This window comes from Rhineura floridana, chromosome 1 (genome assembly GCF_030035675.1).
Source record: "Rhineura floridana isolate rRhiFlo1 chromosome 1, rRhiFlo1.hap2, whole genome shotgun sequence".
Taxonomy (NCBI): domain Eukaryota; kingdom Metazoa; phylum Chordata; class Lepidosauria; order Squamata; family Rhineuridae; genus Rhineura; species Rhineura floridana.
Genome location: NC_084480.1, coordinates 302,942,705 through 302,960,719, shown reverse-complemented (window position 1 = coordinate 302,960,719; position 18,015 = coordinate 302,942,705). Strand labels below are relative to the sequence as shown.

General features: G+C 44.5%; 1 protein-coding gene across 1 annotated transcript in view; it reads right to left on the bottom strand.

Annotated features, from left to right (window-relative positions):
• Positions 1 to 1,719: 1,719 nt before the first annotated feature.
• FER1L6 (fer-1 like family member 6) overlaps positions 1,720 to 18,015 on the bottom strand; it is a 132,163-nt gene continuing 115,867 nt past the window's right edge. The window contains exons 38-41 of the mRNA XM_061606195.1: positions 16,290 to 16,531; positions 14,272 to 14,435; positions 6,366 to 6,466; positions 1,720 to 1,956 (exon numbers count right to left, since the gene is read on the bottom strand). Coding sequence (XP_061462179.1) covers positions 1,770 to 1,956; positions 6,366 to 6,466; positions 14,272 to 14,435; positions 16,290 to 16,531 — 694 coding nt within the window. The 3' untranslated portion in view covers positions 1,720 to 1,769. The remainder of the gene's footprint in view (positions 1,957 to 6,365; positions 6,467 to 14,271; positions 14,436 to 16,289; positions 16,532 to 18,015) is intronic.

Here is an 18,015-nt window from a genome sequence, read left to right as displayed (position 1 = left end):
TATTGGTACATTATGTGAAATCACTACAACATAAGCAACAGTGCACATAATCCCTACCAACTCAGATACAGTTTAAACCACTTTAATCCCCCCGCCCTGGACTCTGCTCAGTAGCCATGACCTCAAATTGTGTGTGTCCTCTGATGCTTGAAGGGAGAGCCATGCATGCATTCATTTGTGTGCATAAAGGTCTCCCTTCCAGTAAAGTGAATGGGAAGACCCTTGAATTGGAGTTCCTGTATCCAAAAGATGAACTGGGATAAATAATGCGACTGCAAGGGTTTTGTTTTGGTTTGGTTTTTTTTGCAAGGGATGCCAATGAAATCTAGATTTTGACCTCAGACTCTCACACACCTTCATTTTTATGGGCTCCTGAGCTCTCTAGATGAAGCCCAGAGAAGTGCCTTCTGTGCAGCGCTTTTCTGGGCATCACTATGACTGAGGCTTGGCATGGACTGACATCATCAGTGTACCAGACCTTAGCCCATATGTAGGGAGGGAGCCCTATTCTGAAAACAACCACACCTACCAGATTTGCAGATATTCAGCTGCCATCCAGGAAAATAAACCAGATGGCCTGGATTATCTTCAAACCAGAATAGGGAATTTGAATGTTCTTAATTTTGAATCCAGAATTTTACTTTTGACTGATATACAGATTTTTGCAAGCAATTTCCCCTAGTATAATGCATTTTTGCATGTTTTCACTCATATTTTCCTTTTTATGCACACTTTCCCCTAATATGTGCATTTTTATATACTTTGTATTTTTGGAGAACTGCAATGCAAAATTCAGAGAAATGTGAATTTTGAAGGATATGTGTGTTTTGGTTTGCATATTGTAATAATCTTATGTAAACTGCCTTGTGAGATCTGTCTGAAAAGCAGTATATAAATGCCTTAAATAAAATAAAATAAAAATATTGATTTGAGAATTGCAAATTACTTGTGTGGCAGAAGTAATTCTACATTGCTGCTACCAAAAAAGTCAGGTTTCTACACATGCCCACATCTCTCCATCCTCTAGCAAGAGGCATTATCACAGCTCAAGGACACATTCCAGCCAGGCAAAAGCACCTGAGGAGGGTGAGGAGCCCAACCAGTCAAGCATGTGTTCTGGAGAGAGTCTTAAGGGCAGGATAGAGAAGCCTGGAGGGTTTCCAGTTTGGTTTAAACTGCCCCCCCATGGTGTCTAGTTTGGCCCTGAAAGAGCAATCAATAGAGAAATGGGGGAAGATGTTAGGAATAAGAGATGGGGAACAAATATGATTCTGTTCACCTAGAAAGGCAAACCTACCTAATTTGCACTTTCTGAAACAATCAAACTGAAGCACAGCCACCCTTTGAAATCACACTTCTCTGAATTTTGCAATGCAGTCTCTAGCCAAGTAATGTGTGCAAAAATGTATACGGTAGGGTAAAGCGTACACAAAATGCATAGATTAGTGAAAATAACATACAAAAATGCATTATATTGAAGAAAATTGCTTTGCAAAAATGTGCATTTTAGGCAAAATTGCATACAAATATGTGTAGTGGAAATGCACATAAAAATGCAAACTAATATGGAAATGTGGAGGAGTGAAATTAAGACTGGATAAATGAGAACCTAAGAGAAGCCAAAATTGACCAATCAATGCCTCCCTATTAGGGTCATATTGGAGTATCACACAAGACAGGGTGATGTGTTATTCTGAGCATGGGGGGAAAGAGCTTCAGTTTATTGATTTTTTTTGCCTTGCTACTGCCATGATACAGAGATAAGTCATCTAAGAACTCCCCACAACAATCTTACGACTGATTGCACCGGGCAGAGTGTAGATGAAAAGTACTAAGAATATAACCAAGATCAGCAGAATTAGCCCAATGATGATGTATTTCTTGTAATTTCTCCAGATGAGGTGATACAAGCACTTGAAAGGATTCATAAACCAGGAGAAGGAAGTGTCAGGCCGGCTAAATAAGAGAGAGAGAAAACATTAATTTTGACAGATTCATATTAATCCAAAGTAACTGCATTATTTTAATTTTTGGAAGTCACTGGAAACGAAAACTGAAACAAGATGCAGATTTTGCATTTCCCATACAGTGTTTTTTTTAAAAAAAATTATACTGTAATAACGTGTTTTTCTCTCTCTAGATGCCTGCCAGAATCACATATGCTTGAGCAGACAATTAAGATAGGGAAAAAACAAGGCTGAATGGAAAATGGCGGCAACAAATTATTTACTGTCTTGTGTGCAACAAAGGATCCGTTCACACATTACCATTGTAGTGTGGAGCTGCTTCCACGTGGCTAGATCCCACACGGCATCCTGGCAGTGACATGGAGCCAGGGAAACACAGGAACATAGGGAACTGCCATACAGAGTCAGGCCACTGGTCTGTCTAGCTCTGTATTGTTGACACTGACTGGTAGCAGCTCTCCAAGGTTTTTCTCAGCACCATCTGGAGATGCTGGGGAACGAATCAGTGAGCTTGTGCATGCAAGGCATGTGCTCTTCCACTGAGGTACGTCCCTACCATGACATCTCCCCATCTCAAGTGGTGATTACAAATGCAGCATGGGACCTAGCCACATGGAAGCAATTTCAACATCAGGACTCCCCAAACCCCCAAAACTGTGTAACACAGCGCAACTTTCTCTGGGGGTGGTGCAGAAGTCATGTTACTACTGCACACAAGAGAGATTGGGAAAGCACTGCTCATCCTGGATCAAGAACATAAGAGCCCTGCTGGATCAGACCAAAAGGTCCAGCATCCTGTTTCAAACAATGAATAGGTAGATGCCTCTGGGAAGCCCCCCACCAAAAAAGGGACGGAGTGAAGGCAAGAGCCTTTCCCTGTTGTTTGTTCCCTGCATCTGGTAGTCACAGCATGTTCTGTCAGCTAAATCAGGAATGAGGAACCTGGTACCCTCTAGACATCGCTGAACTCGTTTCTATCAGCCCCAGCCAGGATGGCCAAAGATCAGGGATGATGGGAGCTGCAGTCCAACAACATCCAGAGTGCCACAGGTTCCCCATCCCTGACCTAATTGCGCACTGCAGTACCCTTTTATTTATTTATTTAAAATATTTCTATCCTGCCCCTTTACCCTACAGTAGGGCACTCAGGGCAGCCTACAATAAAATCACACACATACATAATAAAATTATACACAATAAAAACACAAAACATTACAGTAAATTAAAATGCATAAAGCACAATTAAAATACATAAAATACAATATGCATATATATACAGACAGACAGACATGTATATATATATATGCACAGATATATGGGGGAGTGATACACAAAGGACTCAAAAGATAAAATTAAAAATAAAGAGCGTAAAAACAGTGTCAGTCTCACCTGTCAGTCCCTCCCAAAGGCTCTCCGGAACAAGATAGTTTTTACAAGTTTCCGGAAAATCATCAGGGAGGGAGCAGAGAGGGCTTCTTGAGGAAGGGAATTCCAGAGCCTGGGAGCCACAACTGAAAAAGCTCTCTCACTTGCCTGTCAGTCTTTTATCCAGGCATGCAGAGGAGACCAGAGGCAGATCTTAAATCCAGGATAGGAACATATGGACATAAGCGGCCCCTCAGATACACTGGTCCAAGGCCATTTAGGGCTTTAAAGGTCAAAACCAGCACTTTGAATTGAGACCGGAAACAAATTGGGAGCCAGTGGAGTCGATAAAGCACAGGGGTGATATGCTCCCTGCGCCGTGCTCCAGTTAACATTCTGGCTGCTGGATTTTGAACCAACTGTAGTTTCTGAACGGTTTCCAAAGGCAGCCTCACGTAGAGTGTGTTACAGTAGTCAGGCCTCGATGTCACCAATGCATGTGTCACTGTGGCCAAGTCAACTGCTTCCAGGAATGGATGCAGCTGGTAGACCATTCTGAGATGGCCAAAAGCACTCCTGGGTACCGCAGCCACCTGATATTCAAGCAGCAGGGCAGGATCCAGGAGGACTCCCAAACTGTGAACCTGCTCCTTCAAGGGAAGTGCAACCCTATCCAGAATAGGTTGCAACCTTATCCCTGGCACAGTTTTCCCCTTGGCCAGCAACACCAACATCTTGTCTGGATTAAGTTTCAGTTTGTTAGCCCACATCCAACCCTTCACAGCATCCAGGCACTGGTTTAGGATGAGCACTCCCTCCCTGCAATCAGATGGTAGGAAGAGATAGAGTTGAGTGTCATCAGCATACTGATGACATTGTACTCCAAATCTCCAGATGACCTCTCCCAGAGGTTTCATATAGATATTGAAGAGCATGGGGGACAGAATGGAACTCTGCAGGACCCCAATAGAACAATGACCAGGTGGATAAGCAGTGGTCTCCCAGCACCATTTTCTGGGTCCTGTCCATCTGGTAGCATCAGAGCCACCATAAAACAGTGCCTCCCAAACCCATCCCAGCTAGATGGCCTAGAAGGATACCATGGTCCATGGTATCGAGGGCCGCTGAGAGGTCCAGCAGCACCAACAGGGATGCACTCCCCCTGCCTGATGCCCGGCGTAGGTCATCAAGCAGGGTGACCAGGGCAGTCTCTGTCCCATGACCAGGCCTGAAGCCTGATGGAAAAGGGACTAGATAATCCGATTCATCCAGGAAAACTTGGAGTTGAGCAGCCACCACTCTATCAATCACCTTGCCAAGAAAGGCAAGGTTTCCTACATTTGGGTTTATTTTTTAGGTGGGGGAGCTTTAAAATAGCTGGGGAAGAGGTTATCTGCAGGGAAAAATCAGTGAGTGCAAGAAGGATTAAGCAATTCCTCAACCACTTGCATATTCTTTCTTGCAGATGTCTCCCCCACCAACACTTTAGATTAGGTATATTTGCCTTCTAACATGTAATTTCCTCCTAAATCAGTTGCACCTTATGAAGCTACTTGTGGGGCATATAGTCAGTTATGCAGCATCCTTGGAGAACCTTAGTTATTCTGATCTCCTTTTCCAGGCTTTCACAGACATCCCAATAAAATAATGAAAATTAAAATAATATATCACGGTGAGTAACTGCTTTGTTTCCCCCTTTAAGCTGGTCTAGCACCATGCATCTTATAAATACATTATAGAGAATGCCAGTGTGTCAAGGTCACACAGTGCCAACTTCAGTTTTCTGAATGTCCTTGGGAGTTGGGGGGACTGACTTAAAAATGGTTTCTAGAAGTTCTAGCAACAAGGACTATTATTACAGAATACTGTATTCACATGGGACTGGATGGTAAGGACACACAGTTAATTTGGATAACCAGCAGGTTTTTTGGGGGTAGGGGGACATCATGTAGCTGATCTCTCTGCATCCTCTGATGTCTGGCATCACGAGCACATAACCTAGATTGAACCAACTATCAGCAAGAGGAACAGTACTCTGTCTCAAACAACCAGCAATATACAGAAAAGGGCCACCAGGATGATCAAGGGCCTGGAGCAATTCCTCCTTGAGAAACATCTGTAGAGTTTAAGTTCAGAACAAAGGTAATTAAAGGGTGGGCTTGATAAAATGTGCTCAACATTATTCATGGTGTGGAGAGAGAGACGTTTTTGTCCTTCTCTCATAATCCTAGGACACAGTGAAGCTGCATGTTGGAAGATTCAGGACAGACCAAAATAGGTACTTCTTCACATAGTGCATGTTTAAATGATGGAATCTGCTACCACAAGAAGTGAAGGCCACCAACAGGGATGGCTTTAAAAAGGAGATTAGACAAATTCCTGGAATATAAAGCTGTTGATGGCTACTAGAAATGATGGCTGTGTACCAGAGCTTGGAAAAGTTACTTTTTTGAACTACAACTCCCATCAGCCCAATCCAATGGCCATGCTGGCTGGGGCTGATGGGAGTTGTAGTTTAAAAAAAGGAACTTTTCCACTATTGGAGGCAGCATCACGAGTGAGAGAATGTTATTTACGCTCCTGCCCGTTTGTAAGCTTCTCAGAAGCATCTGGTTGGCCACTGTGAGAACAGAATCCTGGACTAGATAGGATGTGCTCCAGGAGGGCCCTTCTTATGGTTTTACGCTTCATTTTTCCAGCCCTTCCCAGAGTTTTGAGAATCCAACTCAGATATTAGTTTTGGATCTTCAGTTCCTCTACTCTCTGGGTACAATAAATACAGATATTTACTTACTTGGTAATGAGAAGATATGATTCATTAGAAAAGATAATAATGCTGGGAAAAACAGAAGGGAGTAGAAAAAGAGGAAGGCCAAACAAGAGATGGATTGATTCCATAAAAGAAGCCACAGACCTGAACTTACAAGATCTGAACAGGGTGGTTCATGACAGATGCTCTTGGAGGTCGCTGATTCATAGGGTCGGCATAAGTTGTAGTCAACTTGGAGGCACATAACAACAATAAAAACTTACTTGGGTTTTTCCAGAGGTTCCGGCTCCTTCCGAGCTTTGCCTACCGGATTCTTCTCGGCTTCCTCCACTGTGACTAAATGGAATTCAGCTTCCACTTTGCCCTAGATTGAGAAAGAGAGCCTGTTTTGGTTCACAGTGTTTAAATAGCTCATAAAGAGTGCATGGGCTCCGGCCGTGAGGAAGGGTGGGATATAAATCAAATAATAAATAAATAAATAATGAATTCTTCATTTGCTAGCATTTTTTAGCTATTCATTAAAAAAGGGTACTATGAAGTTGTAAGTTAAGATGGCGACAATAATCAACAGTAATTACCAAAATGACTCACTAATTGCTAGTGATTAATTAGCAATTAATTATTCAGGATGGTATTCAACTAAGTCCTACTCAGAGTCGACCCACTGAAATGGATCACATCCATTAACTTCAGTGGGTCTAGTCTGAGTAACACTTAGTTGGCTGCAGCCCTAAATTAGAAATTCATGAATAGGGTCATAACCCGATTCATTCCCCTAAATCTCCAAGTAGGTTTGGGGAACCAGGTCTGCCAACCTGGAAGGGCTGCTGCTGGGAAGTGCCAACAATGCTGAGCAAGCTGGACCACTGGTCTGATCTGGTATACCAGACAGAAACAAAAAATGTATTTTAAATGTTTGTTAAATGAGTCATTTGAAGTGTGGTCTCTAAAATATTTTGTTTATGTTCAAGACCACAGTGTTGGCTTCACTATAGTGATTTGAGTTTGTTTTAATGTTTGTAGCTCCTGACGAAGGACCAGTTCCGACATGCATTGAGCTTTTAATAAACTTCTTCCAGCACCAGAGCTTGCCTCTCTATCCTGCCCCCTGACCTGGTATAAGACAGTTCCTGCCTTCCTATGTTGCCTGACTCATAACATTTATCTTTACATTAGTTAACAACAATGATGAGCTTGGTGGGCAGGGGAGAAATAAATTACTTTCCAGAAAATAGCCCAACTTATTCCAAGCCTATTTCAGATCCTGGTGCACATGCAATCATGTCATAAGGAGCACAACAGGGTTCATTTCCTTCCCAACCCTTCCAGTGGGCTTCCATCCCGTTCCCTTCCTCTCTTGAAACTCCAGCCTCACTTAACTCTATTGCTGCTGCTCCCATGGCGGGAGGTGGGAGGGATCTGTCTCTCCCCTCTCCGATCCCTGTCACATTGCTATGGCTGCATGCAAAGCACAAGGAGCACTGGGAAATCATTTTCCCCACTGCTACTTATTTCACTAGTGTTGGGGAAACTATATTTCCCAGTACTCCCTGTGCCTCTCTCTCCCCATTAAAACCTGAGCCAGAAAGGAACATGCAATGCCTGCCTTGTACTTAAAGAGAGTATTAGGAGCCTTCCAAATTTGTATTTCTGAGCCAGGAAACACAAATTTTGGGTGTATCTCTAATAACAGCATACCTGAGAGTGCTCAAAGTGCTAGCATTATGTTGTTGCAGCTATAGTGAAGGTACATAGTTAATTATTATGATTGCAGAGAAAAAGCTGAGTTTTTGTTGTAGTGCAGATATACTGCGTCTACATGTAACTTACAACCTTCACCGGCAATTTAATTAAGCAAAGGCATCTTTGACATATATGTATCCTTCAAAATAATGATGAGAAAGTTAAATGCAATAACACTGTACTCTGTGGTGTGTGTGGAAAAGCTGGGGAATTACAACTAAGTATTAAAAAGTAAGTATTAAAAAGGTGCCTCGGGGAAAAAACATATCCTTTCCCACTATTGTCAACTGAAGAATGCTTCTGGGATAATTATGGCCGTTTCATCTGCCATAATCCTTTCCCTGTAATTTGCATTTACTCAACGCTAGTAAGGAGTGCAAAAATAGTATCAATCAAAACACTGCAGTCTGAGCTATATAGGAAGTAATCAGACTCTGAAATGGTTTAGTTCCTTTATATCCTTAAAGAGTTCTTCTTTGTGGGTGACAGTGTTTTTGCATGTCAAGTCAACATTCGTGAGGAACTGAAGTTCTCAAAGCAAACTGAGGGGACAGGGCCCCTCCAGACATCCTTTTTATTGTGTGTTCATGATGATTTGTGCTCATAATGCTATCGGGGCAGTCACACGTGATCCTGTGTTCAATATTATTCCCACCTGAAAAGGTTTTGGGTTGGGTACACAGCTTCATTTCTAATCAGTCCATATCCTATAACTTCCTGCTGAAATCCTGTAACTTTTTATACCAAAAATGTCCTAGTTAATTCTTGTCCAGCTTTTGTTGTCCTATAGCTCCTACGGGCAGCTATAATTTGGTAGCATTGGGGAAGCATCGCAGAACAAGCCAAATGAGAACAAATCCACCACTAATTTAATTAATTAATTTATTTATTTTATTTTATTTATTGCACTTGTATACTGCCCCATAGCCGAAGCTCTCTGGGCGGTTTACAGCAATCAAAAACATTAAAACAAATATACAATTTAAAACACATATTTTAAAAACAATTTAAAACATAATTTTAAAATTTAAAACAATATAAAAACAATTTAAAACACATGCTAAGATGCCTGGGAGAAGAGGAAAGTCTTGACCTGGCGCCGAAAAGATAACAGTGATGGCGCCAGGCACACCTCATCAGGAAGATCATTCCATAATTTGGGGGCCACCACTGAGAAGGCCCTCTCCCTTGTTGCTACCCTCCGAGCTTCCCTTGGAGTAGGCACCCGGAGGAGGGCCTTTGATCTTGAACATAGTGTACGGGTGGGTTCATATCAGGAGAGGCGTTCCATCAGGTATTGTGGTCCCAAGCCATGTAAGGCTTTATAGGTCAAAACCAGCACCTTGAATCGAGCTCGGAAACATGCAGGCAGCCAATGCAAGCGGGCCAGAATCGGTTTTATATGTTTGGACCGTCTGGTCACTGTTAGCAATCTGGCCGCTGCATTTTGCACAAGCTGCAGTTTCCAAACCATCTTCAAAGGCAGCCCCACATAGAGTGCATTGCAGTAATCTAATTTGGAGGTTACCAGAGCATGGACAACTGAAGCCAGGTTATCCCTGTCCAGATAGGGACATAGTTGGGCCACCAACCGAAGTTGATAGAAGGCACTCTGTGCCACTGAGGCTACCTGAGCCTCAAGTGACAGAGATGGTTCTAGGAGAACCCTCAAGCTATGAACCTGCTCCTTCAGGGGGAGTGCAACCCCATCCAGGACAGGTTGGACATCCACCATCTGGTCAGAAGAACCACCCACTAGCAGCATCTCAGTCTTGTCTGGATTGAGCCTCAGTTTATTAGCCCTCATTCAGTCCATTGTCGCAGCCAGGCACCGGTTCAGCACATTGACAGCCTCACGTGAAGAAGATGAAAAGGAGAAATAGAGCTGCGTGTCATCAGCATACTGATGGCAATGCACTCCAAAGCTCCGGATGACCGCACCCAACGGTTTCATGTAGATATTGAACAGCATGGGGGACAGAACTGTCCCCTGCAGAACCCCATACTGGAGAGTCCAGGGTGCTGAGTAATGTTCCCCAAGCACCACCTTCTGGAGGCAACCTGCCAAGTAGGAGTGGAACCACCGCAATGCAGTACCTCCCACTCCCAACTCAGCCAGTCTCCCCAGAAGGATACCATGGTTGATGGTATCGAAAGCCGCTGAGAGATCAAGGAGAATCAACAGAGTCACACTCCCCCTGTCTCTCTCCCGACAAAGGTCATCATACAGGGCGACCAAGGCTGTTTCTGTGCCAAAACCAGGCCTGAAACCCGACTGAAATGGATCCAGATAATCGGTCTCATCCAAGAGTGTCTGGAGCTGGCCTGCAACCACTCGTTCCAGGACCTTGCCCAGGAATGGAACATTTGCCACCGGCCTATAGTCATTAAGATTTTCTGGGTCCAAGGAGGGTCTCTTCAGGAATGGTCTCACTACTGCCTCTTTCAGGCAGCCAGGGACCACCCCCTCTCGCAGAGAGGCATTAATCACTTCCCTGGCCCAGCCAGCTGTTCCATCCCTGCTAGCTTTTATTAGCCAAGAAGGGCAAGGATCCAGCACAGAAGTGGTTGCACGAACCTGTCCAAGCACCTTGTCAATGTCCTCAAGCTGCACCAACTGAAACTCATCCAAGAAATCGGGACAAGGCTGTGCTCTGGATACCTTGCTGGATTCACCTGCTATAACGCTGGAGTCTAAGTCCTGGCAGATGCTAAAGATTTTATCCTGGAAGTGCCTAGCAAATTCATTACAGCGGGCCTCAGATGGTTCTACCATGTCCCTGGGGCCAGAGTGTAATAGCCCCTGGACAATTCTGAAGAGCTCCACTGGGCAGCAGATTGATGATCTGATAGTGGCAGCAAAATATTGTTTTTTTGCTGCCCTCACTGCCCCTAAACAGGGAAGTCACTAGGGGGGTGCGGCAGGTGCGGGCCACACCGGGTGACACCACCAGACGGGGGTGACACCCAGAGCCGCCACCCCCAGGCACCACCTAGGCACTAACGAGAGTCTTCGTGGTGGCGCGCCGGCTGCCTTCCTCAGCTCTTAGGAGGTGGAAGCGGTGGCAGACAACGAGGCGGCAGCGCGCTCCCGGGCCCTGTTGTTCGGCCGCATGCTCTGCCGCGCACGCGATCGCTCGGAGTCAGAGAGAAGGCGCTGCAGGCTGCACCGGGTGACACCAACCCTAGTGACGCCACTGCCCCTAAATACAGCTTACCATAGGCACTTACCAGTGTATAACTGCATCCACTAGGAGTTCGCCTCCATCTGCACTCAAGCCGTCTCCTATATTGTTTCATCGGTCTCAGCTCTGGGGTATACCATGGAGCCGTATGAGCTCTACACAGGAGAGGGCGCTCAGGAGCAATCATGTCAACCGCCCGAGTCATTTCTGTATTCCACAGTTCAACCAGGGTTTCAACAGGAGCGCCAGCCCTATCAGCCAGAAAACTCCCCAGAGCTGTTTGGAAACCATCCAGATCCATTAGTCTCTGGGGGCGGACCAACTTAATAGGCCCCCCACCCTTGCAGAGGGGAAAAGCCACTGTAAGTCTAAATTTCAGCAAGCAGTGATCTGTCCATGACAGAGGGACTGATGTAAGGCCCCCCAACATTCAGATCACCAACTCCATGTCCAGATGCAAAAACCAAGTCTAGAGTATGCCCTGCTATATGTGTTGGGCCAATGGCATATTGGGACAGTCTCATGGTTGTCATGGAGACCATGAAATCCTGAGCCGCCCTGGATAAGGTGGCCTCAGCATGGATGTTGACATCCCCCAAAACCAATAGTCTGGGGGATCTCAACAGTACACCTTAGACCACCTCCGTCAGCTCAGCTAGGGAGTCTGTTGGGCAGCGGGGTGGGCAGTTCACCAACAGAATCCTCAGTCTGTCCCGCTGACCCAACATAAGGTGCAAACACTCCAGACCAGTAGTCACATGGACGGGGTGTTTGCAGAGGAAGATGGAGCTCCTATAGACCACAGCAAACCCCCCTCCCTGACCCTCAGGTCTACCCTGATGCTGGACCAGGTACCCTGGTGGACATAGCTGGAAGAGACTGACTCCCCCCTGCTCACCCACCCAGGTCTTAGTCATACATGCCAGATCAGCTGCCTCATCCACAATTAAATTGTGAATGAGGGAGATCTTATTATGCACCCATCTGGCATTTAGCAGCAGCATCCGGAGGCCTGAGAGCTGGCTGATACGGCAACCAACAAACCTGCGGGTGTGGGGAGGACCGGAACAAGGCACAGCCATTAACTGCCTGGGCCACATTCCCCTTATCTGGCAGGTCCTCCTCACAATGCCATATCTCCCTCGACCCATCACTACACTAATTGGGGGGCCCTCAAATCTCCCCACTTGGCTCTGAGTCCTCTCTCCCAGGCACGTAACTGAATACCCAGAAAAAGGCAGACAAAACAGGAGCCACCTCAGCCAGCCGGCTTATGTATCCCCTCCAGAGAAGGGACAGGTGGAAAAAATCAGCCACAGCTGGCTGAGTACCTGGGGCCTGGTCCTGCAAGGCGTGACCCCCGCAGAGCAGAAGTCCAACCGGGAAAGGGTGGTGGTGGTGGTAGTAGCCGAGTAGCAGCAGCAAACAAGCAGGCAGGCAGGCAGCAAACAGCTCTCTTTCCCTAGAAGGGATGGTGGTGTTCCCCTTCCTCCTGCAGGCACTAATGCACTATTATTGTGTCAATAATATGTTTCAGAATACACCCACAATTAAACACCAGACTGGAGAAGCCCATTGGCATATAGAGTTAATGTGAGCTTCCATTTGTTTTCATTTGGTTTGTTTGTTTGCTTTTGCACCATGAATGCTCTTCTAATGTTTTATTCCCCAAAGTTTTAAATTAGGATATTGTATTTTTTCATTTTTGTAAGTGGCTTTGAGACTCAGGGCTCATTCACATGGGCGGTAAACTTCATATTAAAGACGCAGCTTTTGCTATTGCGATAGATTTGCAAGGTTCACACTTCCTACCTTCCAATCTGCTGTTTTCCATTCACACTAGTTGGCATTCCTCTGGAAAGGTTTAGTAGCGCCATTTCCTTTTGGCCCCGCCCCCAATTTTACATGTTTACTCCCTCCGGAGTATGGATATTGCTAATGGATGAGGTTAGGTTTTTTTGTCAGTTTCATTGTTTCTTGTCAATTGCACGCCTCTCCCAGCTGAAGACTGGAGAGTGTTGAGGTGCAATTGACACAAAACTATATGAAACTGAATAGAGAGGGGAGTGACGGAAAGGCAAAGTAGGCAGCTGCTACAGCAGCTTTTGCAACTGGCAGAGAGAAAGGGAGCTGGCGATGGGGCATAAGAGAGGCCGCTCACTAAAAAAAATAGCAGCAAAGTGCCTACATGGAGGAGTGCTGCGAAGTTGAGACAGTGTTTCCTTTCCTTCTCACATTATAATTCGAATGGGTTGATATGGATTTAAAGGGGAAAACTGCGTTCTAGCTTCTGCTTGCCTGCAACGTCATGTGAACCATGTGAATTACAAAAGGATGCAAGTAGGACCACACACACACTAAATCGCTGTGTGGATGAACCCTCAGATGTGGTATAAACCAGGATATTTAAAAAATATATATTAATAATAAAGTTTTAAATGTTGCATATTGTATTTTTTCATTTTTGCACGTGGCTTTGAGACCCAGATGTGGTGTAACACGGTGCATAAATTTTTAAAATAAATAATAATAAAACTGTGAGGGAGTTTCTAGATCCTATTTTACATAAACAGGAACATAGGAAGCTGCCCTACACTGAGCCAATCCCACTGATCTATCTAGCCCAGTATTTTCTACACTGACTTGCAGTGGCTCTCCAGGGTCACACCGGGAATCTCTCCCAGCCTAGCTGGAGATGCCAGGGATTGAACCTGGGACCTTCTGCATGCAAGGCAGATGCTCTACCCTTCAGCTATGGCCCTTCCCCTAAAATGTGTTTTGTTTTGTCACAAAAAATGTGTTTTGTTTCGGTTGGAATGGTTTTACTTGTTTTTATAATTTCATGATTCTTTTGTTGTAACCTGCCCTGGAAACTTATGGTGAAGGTTAAGAAATCTTATTAACAAATATTAAGCCAGGGATGCTGCAGAAGGACATGGAGACAAGGAAAAAGACAGAATTATGAGGAAAAAATTGGATTTACAACATTACTGTAATGTTGTTGTTAATTAAATTTATATCCCATACTATCTCCCAAAGCAGTCCAGGGCAGCAAACACAAGTGATAAAAAGAATTTAAACACCTAAAAACAACTCCAATACAGATGCAGACTGATCTGTTGCTGAGCTGTGTGCTAGCTGAGTCTTCACATATTTTTTAAAAGCATCCGTCGCTGTTATCAGTTTGACAACTCTAAAGGCTGGTGGGTTGTTGTTTTTTTAGCAACCTTGGATTACTTACTGTGAGTTCCCCAGTTTTGATAAAAGGCCACCAGCCTCTGACCCGCTTCTGCTGAAATATGGAAATCTTGTTCTCCTCGCTGGTTGCGGTCACCATGCTTACGTCACAGCGCTTGGCAGATTTGGCAGCTCGAGGAAAACCGTTCAGGTTCATTTCAAGGGAGCCTTGGGGGAGGGGCAGGGGCGAGACATAATTCCACATTATTCAGAGATCTAATGGACAATGCAACTTTCAAAGAACAGCTTCCATCTCTGATAAATTCAACCTATCTTCTGCTTATAAGGTTCCATAATTGTTATTATTGTGATTAGAGAAGGATGTAGGATGGCATATTAGCATGGAGCTGCCTTTCCTTTTGTAGGTAAATTAGCATGGTCTTCCCCATCCTCCATTCACAGGAAGGGCTGAGTGGCAGAGCACCTGCTGTTAGGGTGGCCCCTTATGTACTGCCACAAAAAAGAAGGCAGATTTGCATCAAATTTCCATATACTAACAAGTGTATAGGTGCAAATTTGGAAATGCAATATTTTTCACTACAGTGGGGAAGACTGTGACCAGGTGACCTATAAGGCTGCTCCGACTGCTGTCCTAGTGCTAACTGCTGACAGGCAACTTCAAGACCCCCCTGCTCTTCCTTCTTAGGGTTCTTTATCTTTAAACAAAACGTGGACCAAACCACCCTTCAAATAGAGAGGGCTGTCCTCTCTAATGGAAAACACAGAGCCACCCTGCATGCTTTCCATGCAAAAGGTCACAGGTTCAGTCCTTGGGATCTCCAGGTAAAGCTGGGAAAGACCCCTGTCTAAAACCCCAAAGAGCTGCTGCCACTGCCAGTCAGTCTACACAATACTGAGTTAGATGCACCAACTGTCTGACTCAGAATAAGGCACCTCCCCTTTCTGTCTTGCAGCAGTTCAGTATATCAAAAGCTTTTGATGCCTACGCATTGTTGTTCAGGGAAGGGATGGGTGAAGCTGTTCATTTCGGTTGCTCTTAATTTTTCCAATCTTGGGTTCAGTTCTTCACATTTCCGCATAAGTTTGCAATTAAAAAAAAATCCCCATGAAAATTCATCGTCATCTTAACCGAATTTCTCCTAATATACATGCTTGTATGCAATTTTGCCTAAAAGTACAATTATTGCAAATCAATTTTCTCTTATATAATGTACTTTGAATATTATTTTCATTAATATATGCATTTCTGTGCACATTACTTGGGTGAAGAACAGCACTGCAAAATTTGGAACAGTGCGCATTTTGGTGCACGGCTATGTTTCAGCTCTTGTATTGCTGTGGGAAGTGCGGTTTGTCTTTAAATGCAAACTGAATTGAATTCTTCCTCCATCCCTAGTTCAGGGTGAAAGGATCAGTCTGACTTTACATGAAATGACTGTACTGGATGATTCTTTAAAAAGTATTTGTTCTTCCTTAGCATACATGCACTAGCTCTAAGACTAATATCAGGATCACGCTATCCTGCCCCCCCATGCAACAAATGCAGTGTATGCGTGTACATACAAATGTCCATTCATGGGACGGCCTTGCTACGAAGAGATGACTGTTATTTTTTATTTTGGATGCAAGTCCACATAGGAAGCAACCAGAACTCTCTCCATTTAAGATGGCATCCAGCAGGCCTCAATTGGGTGGAGTACATAGGAACATAGGAAGCTGCCTTATACAGAGTTAGGCCACTGGTCCATCTAGCTCAGTGCTGTCTACACTGATTGGCAGCAGTTCTCCAAGGTTTCAGATGGGGCATTGCCCAGATCTACCTGGAGATACCAGGGCTTCAACCTGGGACTCTTTGCATGCAAGGCAGATGCTCTACCACTAAGCTATGACACTTCCCTAGTCATGCGATGGAATATCTTGCCCCTCCTGCTATTCCACCACTACCCACAGTATTCCACCCAAGCAGGACCCATAATCTGCTCTCACAGCCAGCATCACACGGATTCTACCAGTTAGCCTTTAGTCCAAAATCTGGATCATGCCACTCCTTTCAGGGCTTACCAAGAAAATCATCTGAAGAAAGCCTTTCAAAGTCCCACACCTGGAGCAACAGTTCTGCAGGTATTTTGCGCTCTGTCTTATCCAAAGAAAATATATTCTCCCTCTTGCTGACAACCACTTGTTTCTCAGCCGGGAGATAATGGAAAGGAAACACAAAGCGCCAGTTGAAGTTCCCTTCTCCCGTCAAAGAATTGTAATGCACATCCGTCTCTTGCTTGTCATCTTCAAGGCCTTTCAACCACCTGTTGCAAGTAATGTTGAGTGCATGTAAGAAGAATCAAATGGAGCTGGAGGGAACCTGCAATGATTAAACTAGCCTAGCCCTCTGTACCGAGATAAGATAGTTTTATGCATAAGGCATTCTGGAAAGGTATCTTGTCCAACTTGCCTCTCTTAGCATTTCCCTGAGAATTCCAAGAAAATTCCACAATCTGCTTGGGCATCCTGTTCCATTGTTGAACTGTGCCTCACCCCTGGTTAACGCAGTCTGCAGAACGTAAGTAGTTTAGGGCAAGCCCTTCCACTGCAGTTCTGCTTTCCTGAATTTATTTGAAAAGCAAGTAAGAAATGGTGGCTTGCTTAAGGCAGTTTGTTCATGGCAAAGGTGAGAGTTGGATACTTTCAGTCTCTTAACCACTGCACTAGATCTCTAATACAGAGAGCTACCTACTCATATCTCGCCAAGCCAAAAGCAGCCCACCTGACATGTACTTTGGCCTACCAGGTGCTTTACACAACTCTTATTTTGGGTAATTTATTTATTTATTTATTATTTAATTTATGTCCCTCCTTTTATTTATTTATTTAATATATTTATATCCCGCTCTATTTCCGAAGAACTCAGAGCGGCAAACAAGGAAAGAAGAAACAATCACATATAAAAATTAGAAAAATTAACATAATAAAAACATAATTAATTAAAAAACACAATTAATACCAAGCATAAATCAAAAATTAAAAGTCAACCTATGTAGCACAAATGAAATGGTTGATGAAATAAAAACGTCTTAACCTGACGACGAAATACTACAAGAGAGGGAGACAGTCGCACCTCTACCGGAAGAGTATTCCAAAATTTAGGGGCAATCAACGAAAAGGCCTTAGTTCTGGTTCCCATCTGATGAACTTGGGAGAATGGAGGAATCATAAGAAGAGGATCCATAGAGGATCTCAGGGGTCGGGAAGGTATATAAAAAGATAAGCGATTAGATAAATAGAGGGGGCCCAAGCCGTGTAAGGCTTTAAAAGTTAAAACCAGCACCTTGAATTAAGCCCGGAAGCAAACTGGCAGCCAGTGCAATTGTTGTAGAAGTGGCGTTGTATGGGCCTGTAGGTTAGCTCCTGTTAGCATTCTAGCTGCTGCTCTTTGAACCAGTTTAAGCTTCCGAGCTGTTTTCAAAGGCAATCCCACATAGAGCGCGTTGCAGTAGTCCAACCGGGATGTAACTAAGGCATGTGTTACCTTCGTCAGGTCGGGAATCTCCAGAAACGGGCGCAGTTGGCGAACCAGTCTTAGCTGGGCAAAAGCGCTCCTGGAGACCGCCGAAACCTGGCCTCCAGGTTCAAAGCCGAGTCCAGGAGCACACCTAAACTGCGAACCTGAGTCTTCAGGGGGAGTGTAACCCCATCCAACATTGGTATATTCCCAATATCCAAATCTGTCCCATGACTAACTAGAAGCACTTCTGTTTTGTCTGGATTTAATTTCAGCTTATTCACCTTCATC